The sequence below is a fragment of the Trichomonas vaginalis genome, chromosome III (genome assembly GCF_026262505.1).
Source record: "Trichomonas vaginalis G3 chromosome III, whole genome shotgun sequence".
Taxonomy (NCBI): Eukaryota; Parabasalia; order Trichomonadida; family Trichomonadidae; genus Trichomonas; species Trichomonas vaginalis.
Genome location: NC_067205.1, coordinates 15,582,366 through 15,600,347, shown reverse-complemented (window position 1 = coordinate 15,600,347; position 17,982 = coordinate 15,582,366). Strand labels below are relative to the sequence as shown.

General features: G+C 30.0%; 7 protein-coding genes and 2 pseudogenes across 9 annotated transcripts, besides 1 other annotated feature; 4 read left to right on the top strand and 5 right to left on the bottom strand.

Annotated features, from left to right (window-relative positions):
- Positions 1-15,071: part of a mobile genetic element that runs on past the window's edge.
- On the top strand, positions 155-1,457 carry TVAGG3_0708020 (DNA/RNA polymerase superfamily; the record flags this gene model as incomplete). The annotated part of the gene is made up of 1 exon (XM_051243648.1): positions 155-1,457. A coding segment is annotated over one exon (1,303 nt), but the record flags the coding sequence as incomplete, so codon positions are not given.
- On the top strand, positions 1,658-3,631 carry TVAGG3_0708010 (annotated as a pseudogene). The gene has a single exon. A coding segment is annotated over exon 1 (1,974 nt).
- On the top strand, positions 5,295-5,567 carry TVAGG3_0708000 (uncharacterized protein; the record flags this gene model as incomplete). Its single annotated transcript, XM_051243647.1, has 1 exon — positions 5,295-5,567. The coding sequence occupies one exon, from the start codon at positions 5,295-5,297 to the stop codon at positions 5,565-5,567; it is 273 nt and encodes a 90-aa protein (XP_051090234.1).
- Positions 6,973-8,400, top strand: TVAGG3_0707990 (uncharacterized protein; the record flags this gene model as incomplete). Its single annotated transcript, XM_051243646.1, has 1 exon — positions 6,973-8,400. One exon carries the CDS (start codon positions 6,973-6,975, stop codon positions 8,398-8,400), a length of 1,428 nt encoding a protein of 475 aa, XP_051090233.1.
- On the bottom strand, positions 8,784-9,449 carry TVAGG3_0707980 (uncharacterized protein; the record flags this gene model as incomplete). Its single annotated transcript, XM_051243645.1, has 1 exon — positions 8,784-9,449. The coding sequence occupies one exon, from the start codon at positions 9,447-9,449 to the stop codon at positions 8,784-8,786; it is 666 nt and encodes a 221-aa protein (XP_051090232.1).
- On the bottom strand, positions 10,437-11,429 carry TVAGG3_0707970 (uncharacterized protein; the record flags this gene model as incomplete). Its single annotated transcript, XM_051243644.1, has 1 exon — positions 10,437-11,429. A coding segment is annotated over one exon (993 nt), but the record flags the coding sequence as incomplete, so codon positions are not given.
- Positions 13,016-13,352, bottom strand: TVAGG3_0707960 (uncharacterized protein; the record flags this gene model as incomplete). The annotated part of the gene is made up of 1 exon (XM_051243643.1): positions 13,016-13,352. A coding segment is annotated over one exon (337 nt), but the record flags the coding sequence as incomplete, so codon positions are not given.
- On the bottom strand, positions 13,681-14,328 carry TVAGG3_0707950 (annotated as a pseudogene). Its single transcript has one exon. A coding segment is annotated over exon 1 (648 nt).
- Positions 15,072-17,171: 2,100 nt separating the features above from the next.
- TVAGG3_0707930 (N-acetylmuramoyl-l-alanine amidase family) lies at positions 17,172-17,408 on the bottom strand (the record flags this gene model as incomplete). Its single annotated transcript, XM_001298061.1, has 1 exon — positions 17,172-17,408. The coding sequence occupies one exon, from the start codon at positions 17,406-17,408 to the stop codon at positions 17,172-17,174; it is 237 nt and encodes a 78-aa protein (XP_001298062.1).
- Between the last annotated feature and the right edge of the window lie 574 nt (positions 17,409-17,982).

The window sequence follows — 17,982 nt, the reverse complement described above, 5'->3', positions numbered from 1 at the left end:
AGTAAATTAAAATGTATTCGTCACGTCGCAGATGATAAAAATTTATGTGTTCTTAATTCATTTTATGGGCTTTAGCCCTGGACTCTCTGAGTCTCGGACTTTAAAAAAAATAAACTTTATTTTTATTTATTTTTTAATTTTTATTCTTACATAAATGAACAAAAATGGAACAGCTAAAATGAATGATAATCAAATAAGAGCCGAAGGTAGAAGGTTATTTAAACGCTTCTATAACATTCCTGATGGTGTTAATCCTAAAACTCGTAGAAGTTATTTAAATGAAGCCATAGATGCATATGAAGGATTTGACATTTCATCAGAAAGTGAGAGGTTAGCAAGAATGTTAAACGTTAATATTGATTTTTATTATTGTGACCCTCAACCAGAAGACGTAGACATTAACAAGGTAGACTTTCCATTAGTGGAATCAATAATGATAGATCCAGAATTTGAAACAGTAAATATTTTATTAACACAGAGTCCATGTGGAAAACTTCACGCTGACAGAATTACAGACGTTGAAGCACTCACAGGATATAAAGTTTGCCCCTTTTGCAAAGAAGAAGTATATTCTATCCGTGATGATCCAGAAAGGAAAAACCAAAGAAGATTTTTAAAACATTGTGAGAAATGTAAAGAAAATAATGGAAGATTAATTCAAGACGTTCAATTGCAAAACACACAACAACCATATGCACCACATATCACGAAACAGAAGATATATCAATGGCTATTAGCACATAATTTGCAGGAATATTATAAACCAACAAGATATTATATTACTTTTGACTTCGAAACATTAGAGACTAAAGAAGAATTACAACTTTCTGAGTGTGCAACTTTGAATGCTTACTTAAAACCATTCATGGTATCATCAACGGTTAAATTAAATGATAAAACATATACGAGGAATTTTTGCTTAACTTCGAGTGATTCTTTTATTTCTGATTGGATTGAGTTTTTATTTTCAACCTGTTCATTAGTTGCTAAATCAAATATTGAACAATATGAAGAATTAATGAAGTCGCAAACGGACCAAACGGCGGGGACTTTGTCTCATACATTAAATGAAAAACAGAAGGAAGCAATGAAAGAGCTTTTAGATGAAGAATTTAATAAAGTGAATATCATAGGTTTTAATTCGGGAAAGTTTGATTTAAATTTAATTCTTCGTGATTTAAACACTGCAAAATGGAAAATAAAATCAATGCTGGGTTCATCTTCACAATTTAAGCAAATCATTGTAAAGAAAACAAACACTCCATATGAATTGAGATTTATTGACATCAGAAATTATATAGCGGGTGGGACATTAGACCAATTCACTCAAGATTTCGGAAACAATAAATCACGTGTTAAATCCTTTTTCCCTTATCAATTCATCACATGGGAAAATTACGAAGAAGAATTATATAAAGTGGAACCATTCACTCAAGATTCATTTTATTCAGCATTAACTCAAGAAACTATATCAGATAGTGATTATCAAATATATCTCAATGATGCTAAAAACTTTAAGAATAGATTAGAATATTTTATTCATTATTGCAATAAAGATGTTGAAATTATGATTGACCCAATTGATAAAATTATTGAAGAAACATTTGTTTATAAAATTGACATGCTTCATAATCTTTCTTTATCATCGAATGCTTCAATGATTCGTTACGCTTTAGCATATAAGAACTTCAATCCTAACGAAACATATCCAGAAGAAGAAAATGTGGAATCAAGTTTTGAATTAACAAAAAAGTATTGGAAATATAAAATTGATTCATATAAGAAACAAGATGAAAAAGCAGAAAGGGATACTAAAAATAATGTTTCAATGGATGATTTTCAATACTATCACGATTTAATCCTTTCATCTAAATGCAAAATGTGTGGTAAAGCGTTTACATATGCAAATAAACCAACATTGGATAGAATCGATAATGAAAACCACATACCAAAGAAAATTGTCAGTTAATGTGTTGTTATTGCAATGTCGTAAAATCAAATAAAGATGAAGATGTTCAACGTTTAAGAATCAATTTAAGAAATTATGCATTAAAAAATAATTTACCAATGACTTTAGATTCAGTTGAAGCTTATCACATTCTCCGTAATGGAATTACTGGTGGTTTATCAAATGTTCAACATCGTGTTAATCTTAAAGGAATCACGCACATTAATAAACTTTCATATAATCCAGAAACTAAAACTGTATCAAATGAGGACACCACCAACATTATGACTCATTTCGTTGGAGTTGACTTTAATTCATTATATCCTTCATCATTTTCATCTAATCCTCATGATTTCATTCAATATACTGACCATAAAATGTATATGCCGGGAAGATTGAATGGTGTTATCATTTGTGATACAGCAACAAAGAAAGCAAAAGCACTGGGAATAATTAAGAAGAAAAATACTTTATTCGTGCTGAAGTAAAGGGTCACATTGATGAAAAATACATTAATGATTACATAAACTTTTTACCGATAATAAGAAACTTAGATATTATCACAGATGAAAAAACAATTGGCAGTTTTATGTATAATTACATGAAATCAAACAATCTACCAGTTGACCAGAAACAGAGGAAATTAACTCAGTTAGCATCAACACACAACCAATATCAACCATTTTCTTCTTATTATCTTTGGTATCTAATCGACAGATTTCATTTTATCATCGATGATATTCAATCAATTTTAACATTTACGAAAAACACTTGTTTTAATGAATTTGCGAACGAATTTATGAATGAAAGACAAAAGGCTGAATTAGAAGAAATAAAGGAAAAAGTTTATTTTGCAAGATTTCACTTAATGGATCATATGGTTACGATGCAATGAATACACAAAATTATGCAAAGACTAAAATAATGAATGCACAGAAGGCACGCGTTGCATGTATGTCAAATAAGTTTAAAAACATAAGAGAAATAGGTGAGGATACATATCAAGTGATGCTTAAAGATAGATTTTATAGATGTGATACATGTTTACAAGAGGCATTCTTCACTTTAGATAATGCTAAATACTGGTATTTGGTTTTCATTTATGATTTTATGTATAAACGCATGAATGTTAATCGTTTTCATTTCATTGAAGGTGATACTGATTCATCTTATTGGGCAATCGCTGGCGACCCAAATCTTCCTAACACTCAAGCATTTCAAGCAATTGTTACAGATAAACAATTTTATGATAAAAACATTTTCAAATTCGCACCATTTGATTTCTTCTGTTTTGATGAGAAATTTAAACCTAAATTAAAGAATAAAGCTGAAGAAAAAGCACATGAGAAAAAATTATTGGGTTTAGCAATTGAGAAACAAGGTGATAACATGGTTGCTTTATGCCCTAAGTGTTATACGTCATTCAACGGTTCAATTGATGGAAGTGATTTTAAAAAGATTGCACAAAAAATGAAAGGTGTTAGTTTACGACAAAATAAACAATTAACACCCAAAAATTATTTGGATATAATAAATGATAAAGTTATTTTCGATGGTCAGAATATTAATTTACAACTTAAAAACGGGTCAATGACTCGCTTAACAATTGGTAAGACTGCATTAACAGGAGCACACACTAAGGCTGTATGTTGTGAAAATGGATGTTGTATGCCATTTATTTAATACAATTTAAAATTTTATTTTTAATGAAATGCCACAGAAGAGACAAAAGGAACCGTTAATGATGGTTTTGATACTATGATTCAAAGAGGTGGGCACCCTTAAAACACTTATTTTATTTTTATATAAATGGATAGCGTAGATTTAAAAATTTTAATTGATAATTTAGTACTTAATCAAAATTTTCTTAATTATTATGAATTAAAATCATATCTCCAAAAACATAATAATTATATAACGGGTGATGATATGGAATATTATTATCCATATTATAAAAATGAAATTTTGAAATATCATGATAAAATAATTTCTAAAATTAAAGACAAAATTAAAAATAATGAATATACAAAGGGAAAAACTAAATCACAAACTTAAACAATTGAAAGATTTCAAAAATAAAGTATTAACAGAAGAAGATATTGATGAATTATATAATTTATATAATCATGAGCCGCAAAAACAAAAGGAACAAAACACCCAGGTCCTTCAGACCATAAATGAAGCACAAGCTTTAATTTATGATTCATTAGTTAAACCATATTCAGCCCGACTTTTAAATGAAGATCAACTTTTGGAATTCATCCTTCAACATAAACTCGAAGCGGGAAAGTATATCAAACCTTTATATACAGCATATTTAAAACAAATGAATAGAATACATCCAGAATTAATGAAGGAAGGAATGAAATCCAAAACTTCATCATCCAAAATCAAAGCAGATAAAATTAAACACTTGCAACACCAAAACTTCCAACGACAGTACCGCCTCCTCCTTCAGTTAATCCTTCATCATTCACTTTATTATATCCATTTCAAACATTAAAGAAGCAAAAAGATTTTAAAAAGGATTTCAAGATATTAAATAAACCAATTGACCCAAAAATTCAACCGTTAAAGGAAAAATTTAGTCGCCCTTCATTTGCACCATATCCATATTCATACGAAATCGATCATCTGGAATATTCAAAAGGAAACGTTACTTATTTATTTGCCATTAACATTAACACTAGATATTTATATTGCATTCCGGTGAAAGGGAAAACAGAACAGGAAACAAGAAGAGCTATTCAATACTTACTAGATCATGAAAGAGTAGATAATATCAGGGTGATGGTGATAAAGGATTTCAGGCGCAATGGCTCATTATTTCCCACAAATTAATTTTTTTTTCATCCTCTCCATATACGTTTCATAATAAAATAGTTGATGCGGTAATGAGAACTCTTAGAGATGCGTTAGGGGTTAACGGTCAGATATACTGGGATGGAAATCATGACTCCATCATACAACAGTTAGTATATTATTATAATAATACATGGCATAGAACAATAAACATGAAACCAGTGGAAATGAAAAATGATATTTCAAAAGAATGGGAATATATTAGAAAGCAAATGGAAAGGTTGAATGATGTTAAACGTGAACAAATTAATTCGGGGCTCATGAATTTTAAACAAGGGGATAAAGTTTTGATTCATCTCGATTATGGAAAAACTGATAAATCAATGACAAAAAGAAGACGAAGATTTGACACAATAGCTGAATTTGTTAGATATATTAACGGTAATGTATTAGTTGAAGTTGACAATAAATTAATAGAAATTCCGATTTATTTTATTACTCCATTATATTTAAATAATATTTAATTTTTTTTATTTCGTAAGAAATGAGTGACAACAAAGCAGTCAAGAGTCCAGACGATGAATATAAAAAGAAACTAAACAGAATTAAATCAAAAATATGCTATTACAAAAAGAAGCCGCAATGCGGTGGGGTTGAAAACGATAAAGAGAGGAAAGAAATAATCGAAAAATTAGAAACTTACCGTTCAATCCTTAAACTGAGTGAAGCAAAAATAAAAGAATTTAATAGAATAAATAAATTGATTGGAAGAGATGAATTTAATAAAGATGAATTTTTAAACTCAATCCAAATTTAATTTTTATTCCTCTTCGACAACGTCTCTCTTTCCATCATTACTGCATAACCACATTTTCTCAGTTTTAGTGGTTTGTTATTTTTAGCAAGTTCTCGCATCATTTTTATCGTTTCCTCCCTTGTTATGATTCGTGGTAAATTTTGAGCTTGTGGGGTATCCATTTATGATAAAAATAAAAATTTGTTATCACTTATTTTATCGTTAATGGTTTTAAGTTATTCAATAATTAATTATTTTTGAAGAACTGAAGGTGTCACCACGTCACCATGTCACCAGGTTAATTAACTTCTCTGAAAAAATGAGACAACATGACATTTTGACAACATCACAGGAGGAAGGCAGTTATGAATTATTTTTGAAGAACTGAAGGTGTCACCACGTCACCATGTCACCAGGTTAATTAACTTCTCTGAAAAAATGAGACAACATGACATTTTGACAACAATCCTGGAAATATGATGCAGTCCAAAAATAAAGTTAGTTTTAAAATTATTTTTATTTTTTTATTCCTATATAAATGACAGCAACAAACAACAACAACAACAACTATATCGTTTCTGATGAAAAAGTTATTGATTCATTAGCTGAGGAATTAGTTGTGGCAGAAACTAAAACCCTCAACGAAAGAATTGGTGAAAACAAGATTGATTTACATAACTACCTCAAACATGATGGAGGAAGAGGAAGGAAAACTGGTATGGCTTTATTAGTAAATAAAATTTCAAATTTAACGATTATAGATGTTGATATCAATAAATCGTACAATGATGAACTTAAAGAAACAGTTAGAAAAGATATTTTATCAAAACTTTCGGATAAAGATGTTATCATTAAAACCGCTTCAGGAGGTCTTCACATTTATTGCAACACTAATTTCTTCTATGCAGTTTCGAACAGAATGATTAAATGTTATTCCTGCAATGATTATGATATTGACATAATGACTTCTATGGATGATTCAAAACGTTCTTTAGTGGTTATGGCTGATTCAAGAGTTCGAAAGAATGCAACAGAACCAACCAATACATACTCATTCATTCGTGGAAGTTATGATTCAACATTAACTAGAACAGTGAATGATATATTAAATGATTTGAATATTAAGGTAAGAGTTGAACAGAAGAACGAAGAAATAAAGACTATCATGAATGAAAACAAAGATGTAAACATTGACGATAAACTTGCCCAGAGCATAGTTGATGGCATTAGTGATTTTGAAGTACATAATGATGGTGGAAACATGAATTTAGAAAAAGAAGTTACATTATTCACACTGTTTCAAGCAATTAATTCGTTACCTAATCATTTAATTAATGAAGCATACGATAACGTTTATAATTTCTGCAATTTAACTGAAAATGCAAAAAGTAATTTTGAAAAAGCACGTAGTAGATATGCACATTTAATGACTTCTCCATTTGTTTTGGTGAAGATTCTAAAACTTTATCAAAAGGAATATTATGATGAATATGTTTTACCTTTATTACGTAAGCCAAAAATAACATTTGATATCAAACTTGATGACTCGTTTTTGATAACAGATATTAGACGCAGGGCTGAAAATCATCAGTATAAAAACAGTTCTGAAGTAATTGAGGATTTATCACGTGTAATCCGTTTTGTAGATTGTGGAAACAAATATTTCATTCAAAAGGACTATAATATCCACGACAAAATGAATCAAATATCATTCGTTCTTCAATCAAACATGAAAGAGTCACTCAAAATGATTAAATTATTTAAAGAAGAAGGTAAAACCATAACAGCATGGGACGTACTATTAAATCAATTATCCTCATTAACCGTTAAGGGTGTTTGCTTTAAATCTGATTCCCCAGATGTTTTCTCAACGTTTCAGGGTTATAAATACAACATTCTTGAAAAGCCTGATTACTCAAAAATTGAGATGTTTATGAATTTCATTAAAGAAGCCATTTGTGATAATAACGATGAAGTGTATAAATACCTTCTCGGCTGGATTGCATCAATGATTCAACATCCTGGTATCAAGAATGAAACAGCAATTATTTTGAAAGGACTTCAGGGAACAGGTAAAAACAGATTTACAGACATTATTTCTGAACTTCTCGCCGGTTATTCATGTAAAAACATTACTGAAATAAGTGAGCTAACGGGTAATTTCAATTCAGTAGTTGAGAATAAAATGTTTCTTGTACTTAATGAACTCAAGAATGTAGGTGAAGATAGACTCGCAAACTTCAACGCTTTGAAATCAATTATAACGGATAATGAGATTAGAATTAATGAAAAGAATCAACCCAGAAGAACAGCACAGAATGTTGCCAATTTCATTTTCGTAACTAATAACGTCTACCCTGTCAAAATTGAAGTTGGAGACAGAAGATACGTAGTTTTAAGGGTTAATGGTAAATTCAAGGGTCAATTTGATTACTTCAAGAATTTGATGGATTCATGCACAAAGGAATTTTATGATAACCTTTTAACATATTTTATCAATTACGACCTTTCATCATTTAATGTACGAATCATACCGATGACTGAAGCCAAACAAGATTTAATTGAATTATCAACAAATCCTTTAGATGAATGGATAAATACACATTATGATGAATTGAGTGCAGGTATGACATGTAAAAATGCTCTATTCTGCAAACCATCAGACATGAAAGACAAGAATTTCCAAATGAGCATTAAGGATAAATGTGATAGGAAACAGAGAAGAATAGATGGTAAACAAACATGGTGTTATGTTTTGAAAGAAGAAATGAAAGGATTATATAAACAGGTTGAACCAAACGATAATGAGGATTCATTTACTGACGATGAAATACCTGTAAATGAGGCAGTATAAAGTATGATTGGAATTTATTTTTGCCTTCCTCCTGTGATGTTGTCAAAATGTCATGTTGTCTCATTTTTTCAGAGAAGTTAATTAACCTGGTGACATGGTGACGTGGTGACACCTTCAGTTCTTCAAAAATAATTCATAACTGCCTTCCTCCTGTGATGTTGTCAAAATGTCATGTTGTCTCATTTTTTCAGAGAAGTTAATTAACCTGGTGACATGGTGACGTGGTGACACCTTCAGTTCTTCAAAATAATTCATAAATGCCTTCCTCCTATGTTGTTGTCAAAATGTCATGTTGTCTCATTTTTTCAGAGATGTTGAATAACCTAAAAACATTAACGTAAACATATATTTTTGGTCGTTTATGATAAAAATAAATGGTTCATTTACTCACAATATTTTTGTACAAAACGACCCCAAACTTTTAACTTCTTTTCTGCAGTTTCTAATGCTATCTTAGCGAGTTCATATTCTCTAAATTCTCTCTTTAAATCTTCTTGTTCCCATTGGTCTAGTTCGTATGGAGAATCTCTACAACCATAACATATCTCACGTTCGTGTTCTAATTGTTTTTCACACATTTTTCTAACTTCTTCTTCAAACAAATGTTTAGTATTCTCTACTGTATCTTCGAGTTCTTCTTCATCTAATTTCTCATGAACTTTCTTGTCTATGGAGTCCATAATATCTTTGACATAAAATGCATACTTTACAGAGCACCATTCAGCAACAAAATGAACGAGGTCAGGATGTATGTAAATACCTTTGAATTCATTTATAACACTCTTAGTAAGCTCATAAAATGCTTGTTTTGAGGTTGAGCCACTTTTGGCTCGACCGTATTCATTCATCCAAAACTCAATAATTTCCTGCATTTTAGTACTATTGAGAAATCTGTTTAAATGGTTTAACCTTCCCACTTCTCTTGTCATCTTTGTTGCATTAATGTAACCATCCTTGTCTCTACGTAAGACTTCAATACCATTATAAGTGCCTTTTGTGAATGTTTCACCATTAGATTTGTTCGTGAACGTCTGTGCTTCGACTGACATTTCTGTTCTTACATACAAAATAAAAAAATAAAAATAAATAAAGTTGAGGTGAAGAGGTGAGATCTCGCCTGTTTTTTATGATAGTAGTGAAATAAAATTTTGTTATTAGTTATTTTATCATCATTTTATTAAGTTCATCTTTAGTTAATAATTTGAATGGATTCACTAATGTTCCACCTTGAGTCACAACACCTGCCCCGGCTAATTGTGAAGAACCTGGGATAAGTACTCCATGAAATGATTTCATTGGTATCATTAATTTAGAAATAGTTGGCTTAATTAATTTTGTCATTTATACTAAAATAAAAATTTAAATTATGCCGTTCGCTCTTTTGGAGCTCAGGACTTTCAGTCCGTTCTAAAGTTTATTTCACAAACATTGAGCGTTCATTGAACTCTATACCATGCGTAAACTGTCATGTAAGGTGGCATGTATTCTTTACTTTGTCCCGTTGTTTGTGTATATCCTGAAACGTGATGTGTATGGTTTCCTTCTCCCTGAGTGTCACTCCAGTAACAATTTATGGCAAACTTAACGTCGTCTTTAACATCATATCCTTTACCTTTTGTCATTCCTGACCAATCCCAATATCTATGCTTATGCCAACCTGCTTGAGATGTACTTAAATCTATGTAGTGACTGTGTGCAGGTAAATTTTCACCTGAAATCGTTTTACTTCCCCCTGTTTCCTTTGAAGAGTTTGCACAATACAAAAACCTGTCGACTATTTGTTCCCATGCACCAACACCAAACATTACTTGAGGACCTCTTGCATCCATAGATGTATAAATAGAACCTACTGGGTTCATTAAATCAAACATATGAGATAATATAGGATTGTCTATTTTGAACTTAAAATATAGTGCAACTATTTCAGGTTTCTTCTGGTTTGTGTCAGAATATTTTTTATAATATAATCTTATGTTTTCAGGGTAGGTAAAATCTTGACTATAATATTTATTTCTGTCATCTGTATAATAATATACTATTCTCGTTTTTTCTATTGCATTATATCTTTTATATCTATAATAATCTAAATATAATGTTAACTTTTGTTCATCTACATGTGGTGTTCTGACATCATCTCCATAGTCATAATAATATGGTGCTGGAGCTGGGTCAGGCAATGTCATATCTGCCATTTCATAAACTCTTAAATATTTCTTTTGTTCGTCTCCATATAAGTTTAAGTAGCAGTTGTTGTCTAATGGAACTTTAACTTGTGTGCCATCATTCTTTTTATAACTTACATACATTTCATTGTTATTTTTCGGAATGAGTTTACACCGTGTACCATTTTTTAAGGACTGTACAAACTGCCATCTAAAATATTTATTTTCTTCATTGACAGAAAAGTCACCAACAATAGTTTCAATATTTTTCGTTGTTCCTATCAAACTTTGGTATATTTCGTTAACATATGTTTTATCCACCTTCTTCTCTAACTCATCGTTAACATAAGTTTTATCTGCTTTAAGGTCTAAACATCCCGAAACCCATTCTGTATCAGCTTTAACTTTAAAAGTCTCAAATGTCCATTCATGATACCATTCAACCCTTTCTTTAATTTCTTTATCTTTTTCATCCACATATTCCTTAGCTGCTTTCTTCATTATGTCATTTAGGAAACCTTTTATGAATTCCTCATTTAAATTAAATCTTCCAATCTTCAAAACTTTAGGAAATGCATTTAATGTGTAATATCTTTGTTCTTCTGGTGGAATTGATGTTATATCATCCGTTATTCCTTTAATTTTTGAATTCATAAATAAAATTTCTTTTATATTTGATATCACTGCACCACCTTTGCAAACGAATTCGAAATGTTCATTTTTCAATACTATCTCCAAATCTCCATATTTCAACCTTTGCGTTTGTTCTGCCGTCTTTGAATTATATGCATATATGGCGTATGTAATGGTCTGAGGGACCTGGGTGCTTTGTGCCTTAAGTTGTTGTGGTTGCTGTTGTTTAATCATTTATTATGATTTAAAAATAAATATTTAATCTGTTATCTCATCAGCTATTTTTTCTATTTGAAATTGCCATAATATTTCATTCATGAATTCTAAATCACAATCAAATAGGTCAGTTATTCTAAATTTAATATTTGATAAATCTTTTGAATGAAGAATAAATGAATTCCCGGATAATTGAAACGGATATGATAAAGAAAATGTGTTTAAGTTGATGGATAAAATGTTTTGTATTGATGGGTAAGAGTTAGGGTCTAATGTTTGATGTGAAAATCTCATTGGGGTATTAACTTTATCACATTTGATTAAAATGAAATTGGAACCAGTGTCAGAATACAAAACATCCCCAACATCTTTTTCAAATTTAATATCCCCAACAATGAACGAAGATGAGGAGTACAAAATTTAATTTTCAGCGGGAATTTAATAAGGTTATTTATTTCATCAAGTTCAAAAAGTTTATCGGGTTTTGATTTAAAATTTTCTTCATACCATACGATAAATGATTCATTTAAATAACTTAAAATCATGTTAATATCCCATTTCGCTATCACATTATTTATATACATATCATACGTTTTTTCATGGTCATCTTTAATAAATGATATATAATCTGAAGGGTCTAAAAGAATGGGATTAAATTTACCACTCACAGAAACGAGAGTAACATTATAAATTCCGCTAACTGTTAAATTTAATTCACAACTATTATTCGAAATAATATTGATAATTGACATTTTTATTACGATTAAAAATATGGTAAAGCGTTATTTTCCAGTGATAAATAAAACTAGAATAAGATTACCTCAAGAATTCAAAATTCAACGAATAAGAAATTCATTCATGTTATAAATTTTAGTGTTTTCAGAAAATACGAGTCAATGTCATATTCATCAACAGGTTATATTTCACTTCATTCAAATTTAGTTCAATCAAACCCATATAATGACCATTTCATAAGATTTTCAGATGGTATTAAAAATGTAATTGATAGATTAAAATATGAGCAGATTGACAATATCGAATTTTTGGAATTTTGGTTTAAATATCCTGATGGAAAAAAGATTGAAGTTAAAGATAAAGCTGATACTATAACAAAAACAATTACAATGACCGATCCGGATAGTGGGGAACAAAAAGAAATAAAACAAACGATAGAAACTGGTGAAAGGTCAATTATTATTGATTATGATTCAAAGGATTATTATTCGATAATGTTAATGCTTGAATATTAAATAGCCTTAACAAAGAATTTTTCAAGTGATATTTTATATTCATCAACTATTTTATTGTATATGTTATTATAAGTTAAATGTAGTTCAGTTGTTGTTCCATTCTTTGATATCTTAATTGTGCTAATATCCTTTATAGGATTTATTTTGCAACTGTTCCGCAGCATGAAACCTCATCATCTATGAAAAATTGAATCTTAACGTCTGAATCTTGAACATCACAAAGAATGGCGATAATGTGAATTAATGATTCATAAGGTAAAATAATTAAACCAGATTGATCAATTAAATTTATTATTGAATCATAATTATCAGTTATTATATCACGGTAAATTTTCATTAATTCAGAATTAATGTCTACTTTATATGGCGCATTGCGACTGGAATCGTAGATTCTGGTTCTCGATGTTTGATGAAAGAGGTGGGGGTATGTTGGATATGTGGGAATTTCAACAGGTTCTTTACCGGGTTCAGATAAAATGATTGGGTCTCCATCTTCTTTATTTTGCTCCTCCTCTTTCTTTGGTAAGTCACGAGTTAATAAATTTGGTTGAGTTGCTGACCTTGTTAATTCAGGACTAACATTAACTTTAACATTTTGAATAATTCGTGATTTATCATCATTTACGTTATAACCAACCGTAATCTCTGCTTTTGCGTTAGTGTTCTTTTGACTAGTGAAACGTCTTCTCATTTATAATTGAATAAAAAAAAGAAAAATATATTTAAAGTTTTATTTGTTGTTACGGTAATATCCCAAGGTTCATCCTTGTTTGCTTATAACTTTCTTTGTAACTGCACCAATTATGTTATTGATAATGATTGAGTTTCTTCCAGTCTTATTTATCATTTACAATATCTTTAATCATTTCATTACATGCATTCTTAAACCATCTGATTTTCTAATTTACGTCTATCACTTTCTTTAATTAAATCAAAGTTATAACCTTGTTGAGAATAAAGTGGTTCTTTATCAATTCCTTGAACGCTTCTGAAAGTGAAGATGAAGAAATTCTTGCCACTTGAATTGGTTTAAATTCTGCTTTCATTGCTTCTTTCTGTTCATTGAACACTGGATCGAATAAAAGCAACTTTAAAGAATTTCTTAGCTGGAATTTCAGGTCTCAAATTTGCATATTGACCATCAAACTGATTAACATATTGAGGTAATCCGTTTGGCCTTCTTCAATAGCGTTTAATTCTTCATTGAAATAAGAATATGGATTATACGGTATAAGAATTGGTCCATCTTTACTGTCTCCGATATGTTGTTTAACAGCTTTTCCATTTTCACAAATTTCATAGGATAAACGTTCATTATATGCTTTACGTTTAGGATAATCCGTCATTGTTAATTTATACCCATTTATGACTTTAATATTTCCTTGACCATCAGTAACAAAGACTTCATTTATTCCATCAGGCTTTCCATTTGGTCCTGTAATGTCTGCTTCATGTGCTTCCCAATTTGGACCTTGACGTTTGGCATATGCTTGAGCTTCTGGTAATGTTAAAACGTTTCTCATTTGTTTAACATCTTTTTGAAGACCAGCAACAATATGAACTAATTCTTTCATTCCATCAGGAACTTTCATAGTTCTATTATATGCACCCTTTTTGTTTGTTCCTTGTTTTAATGGAACCTGTAGAAGATTTGCAATTTCTGTCATGTTTAATTATAAATAAAAAATAAAAATTAATTATAAAAAAGTTATTCGAATTTAATGGAACCTTTATTTAAATCAACTATTATTTTTCCATGTTCTCCTAATTGTTGATATTGTGTGTAAAGTTCATTAATGCTCATTGGTAAATTCACTTGATAAAGCATAACGTTCAACTGTTGACGACTAAAACCACTGAAAATGAAAAGGGTGGACAGGTTTGATTTAATGTTTGTGCTTAATGCTTTAAAGTATTGAACAGCCATAAAGAATGAACATTGAATATGTCGACATTGAGTTAATAATTGATTAAAATATGATTTCTCATTAGTTATTAGTTTTGATTTCACGGCATCATCTAGAAAAATTAGTGAATGCAAAAATTCTTTATCAAAATTTGAAATAGAAAGTGTTTCAAATAATTCATCCCGTTGTTTATCAATAATTTTATCCTCTAATCCTTGCTTCTTGATTGTATTATATAATTCTTTATACATTAAAAAGTTTTTTAAATAATCTTCTGCTTCTTCTTGTGATAAATAAATAATTGGAATTTTGATTAAATGCTTTAAAGATTCAAATGTATCATCTGAAGGTGAACCTGAACGGTTGATATAAATTAACACATGTGAATAGGGGGAAGTGTTAGCAATAATGATAATTTGTTTTAATATCGTTAATGTTTTACCTTTATTTTGTTTACCAATTGCTGCAGTGATTGAATTTAAGTAACATTCAGAATATGGAATTTTCATTAATTTTTCCTTAGATAGAGCATTTCTATTATCACTCAATGCTTCATTAATCATATCATCTATGTATGTATTATATACTCCTGCTAATTCTTCATAAGGAGTGTATGAATTTAAATCCATTTAATCAAAAATAAATTTATAATTTTAAACATTTCTATTCATCAATATTTCATCATATGAACTTCTATACTGTGGTGGTGTACCTGTTGGATGATATTTCAAACCTTCATCCGGTGTCCATGTCCAATATGTAGTCCTAGTAAACCAAACCTGAGGAGGATTTGTCACCTTTGAACAGTAAGTGTCATTTTCACCCTGAATGATTGGATAAGCTTTCACTTGTACTGTAACTTGTGAGTTGAAAGTTTCTAATCCATCAAAGAATATACCCGCTCCATCACGTTGAACTGGAATAGTGCATAAGAATGAAGTTTGGTCTTTCCATGTTCTAGCTAATGGCTTGCCATCATCATCATTCAGTGGTCTAGTTAATGAGTCCTCGTATTCTTCGTGCATTCATTCACTCCATCTAAATCAGAAGCTTGAAGCATACGTGTAAAGAATATGTCACCCACTGTGGTCATCGCTTGATCGGGGAAGTTTCTGGAATCTATAGTGACCTGAAGACCTCGAAGCATTGGATTTTCTAAAACTGTTCTTTGCATTGCATTCTTCGGAAATGTTAACACAACATCTGTAACATTATGAAGAGCGTATGAGAAATCTGAGCTAATACCTTCAGGAGTGATGCAACCTCCATTTAGTGAACGAACGTCAATATGTTGAGCTGGAATCATGAATGGATCTTCCTTACTGAATAAACGTGGTATTGCTTTAATTGATTCTTCAATTAAACCGTATCCTGGTGTAATGCATTTATCCTCTAAAACTTCCATCTTTGTGCATGAAATAATAACGTCATCAACTGTTGCGTCAGCAGATGTGTGGCGGCTAAGCTTGTAATTAATTTGGCAGGAAGTCCGATTTGTTGGAATTTGCGATCATATTTATAAACATGATTCATAATCTTTTCATAATTTTCATCAGTTATCTTTTCATAAACGTAATTTTGTAAATCAGCAACTCTTAACGGGTCAACCTGACAAAATACTAAAGTATCCCTGAAAACATAATATTTAAGAATGATATCACCAAATGATTTAGGATAATCATCGAACGCCTGAAATGCTAACAAATCATTTACCGGAATAATCATATCAAAAGTGATATCAACTTCTTCATTTGCTTTCTTGAAAACTTCTGAAGAGTCAATATATTTACCACATACTGAGTTATCATATTTTTGAACATTATTATATAACGAATGAACAAATTTTTAACTTTCCTTTCTGATTTTGGTTTATATGTTGCAAATGCGAAAGATTCACGGGCGCAATCCATTGAAGATAACCGGCATCACCTCTTTCGGTTTCTACTTCTAATTGTTTAAAGCTTTGATTTGATGATTTGTAACCAACGAATAAACGCATGCATTTAAAAGCGGCATCGCATGTGAAAGCTTTATTTGAAACTAGAGTTACTTTAACTTTGCGTTTAATATATGTGTCACCTAATTGGTTCACATCATGAGCCGGATTTGTAATTCTTAAATGAGTTTGTTTATCATCAAAATATGGAGCATCAGAGTCATAGCATGAACTTTCAGGTTCTCTATAATATCTTCTACCATCATTCTTTGCGAATATTTCATTTATCTTTTCGAATGAATGAAATACATTTCCATTAATCGGTTTGGTGTTTGGCACCAAATAGTTAGTCGTCATTTATTAATAAATAAAAAATCAAAATTAAAAGATGAAAATGAATTTTTTTAATTTTAATGAAATAATCAACTATGGCTGCAGGTATATTTAAGAAACTGTGGATAAAGTAAAAAGAGGAGCGCATAAAGTTTGGGAAACATTGAAGAAGGGAGCAAATTGGATATTTAAGAATAAAGAAGCAATTAGTGACGTTGCTGAATCAATAACGCCAAAAGCCGCCCCAATAAGAGAAATATTAAATAAAGGAGAAAAAGTTTATCAAAGACTTCAACCGATACTAAGATAAAAATAATATTTATTTATTTTTCCACTATCTACCTCCTATTTTATTAAGTATTCCTTCAGCAATTCCACCAACTGCATTACCTGCTTGTGCTCCCATTGCCGGATTACCTGCTTTAGTACCTAATACTCCACCTATGATAGTTCCTGCCGTTTTCGCTACTGGTGCCAAAAAGTTTGCAACGGGTTTAATAATATTTTTATGAACCCAACCTGCAGCTTTCTTAATTCCATCCCATAATTTTTTAAAGAATCCTGCAGCCATTTCTGATTTAATATTAATTAAAAAATATATTTCATCACTTATATTCTAATTTTTATTTAATGATAAATGAAACCAATTTTAAAAATAAATGAAACAGAGGAGGAAGAAATAAATGAAAGTGAAAATGTTCAACAAAAAATAAACGTTGTTAAACCAATTACTGAAATAAAAAATTTTTCATCTGTTGAAGAATTTAATGACTATTATGCTAACAATAAAAAATTATTTGAAGAATTGACAACATGTAAATTGAATAAAATGTTTAAAGTTGATGGATTCAAAATTTCAAAAATAAAAGGAGTGGTTAGTTTGAAATCTATTCCTCAATCAAGAATCACCTCATTAATGAAAATAGATGATTTAACAAAAAGAATAGAAGAGATTGAAGAAAGAATGAATCAAATAATTGATTTCATAAATTCAAATAATCATTAGTTTCTTAAAGTTCAATGTTGATTCTGAGACATGAATGTTTAAAGTTTATTTTTTTTATTCATGAAAATAATTATTTCTAATTTCTTTTACTCTCTCGTATATACTAGATTTAAAGAATTCAGAACTTTTACCATAATCT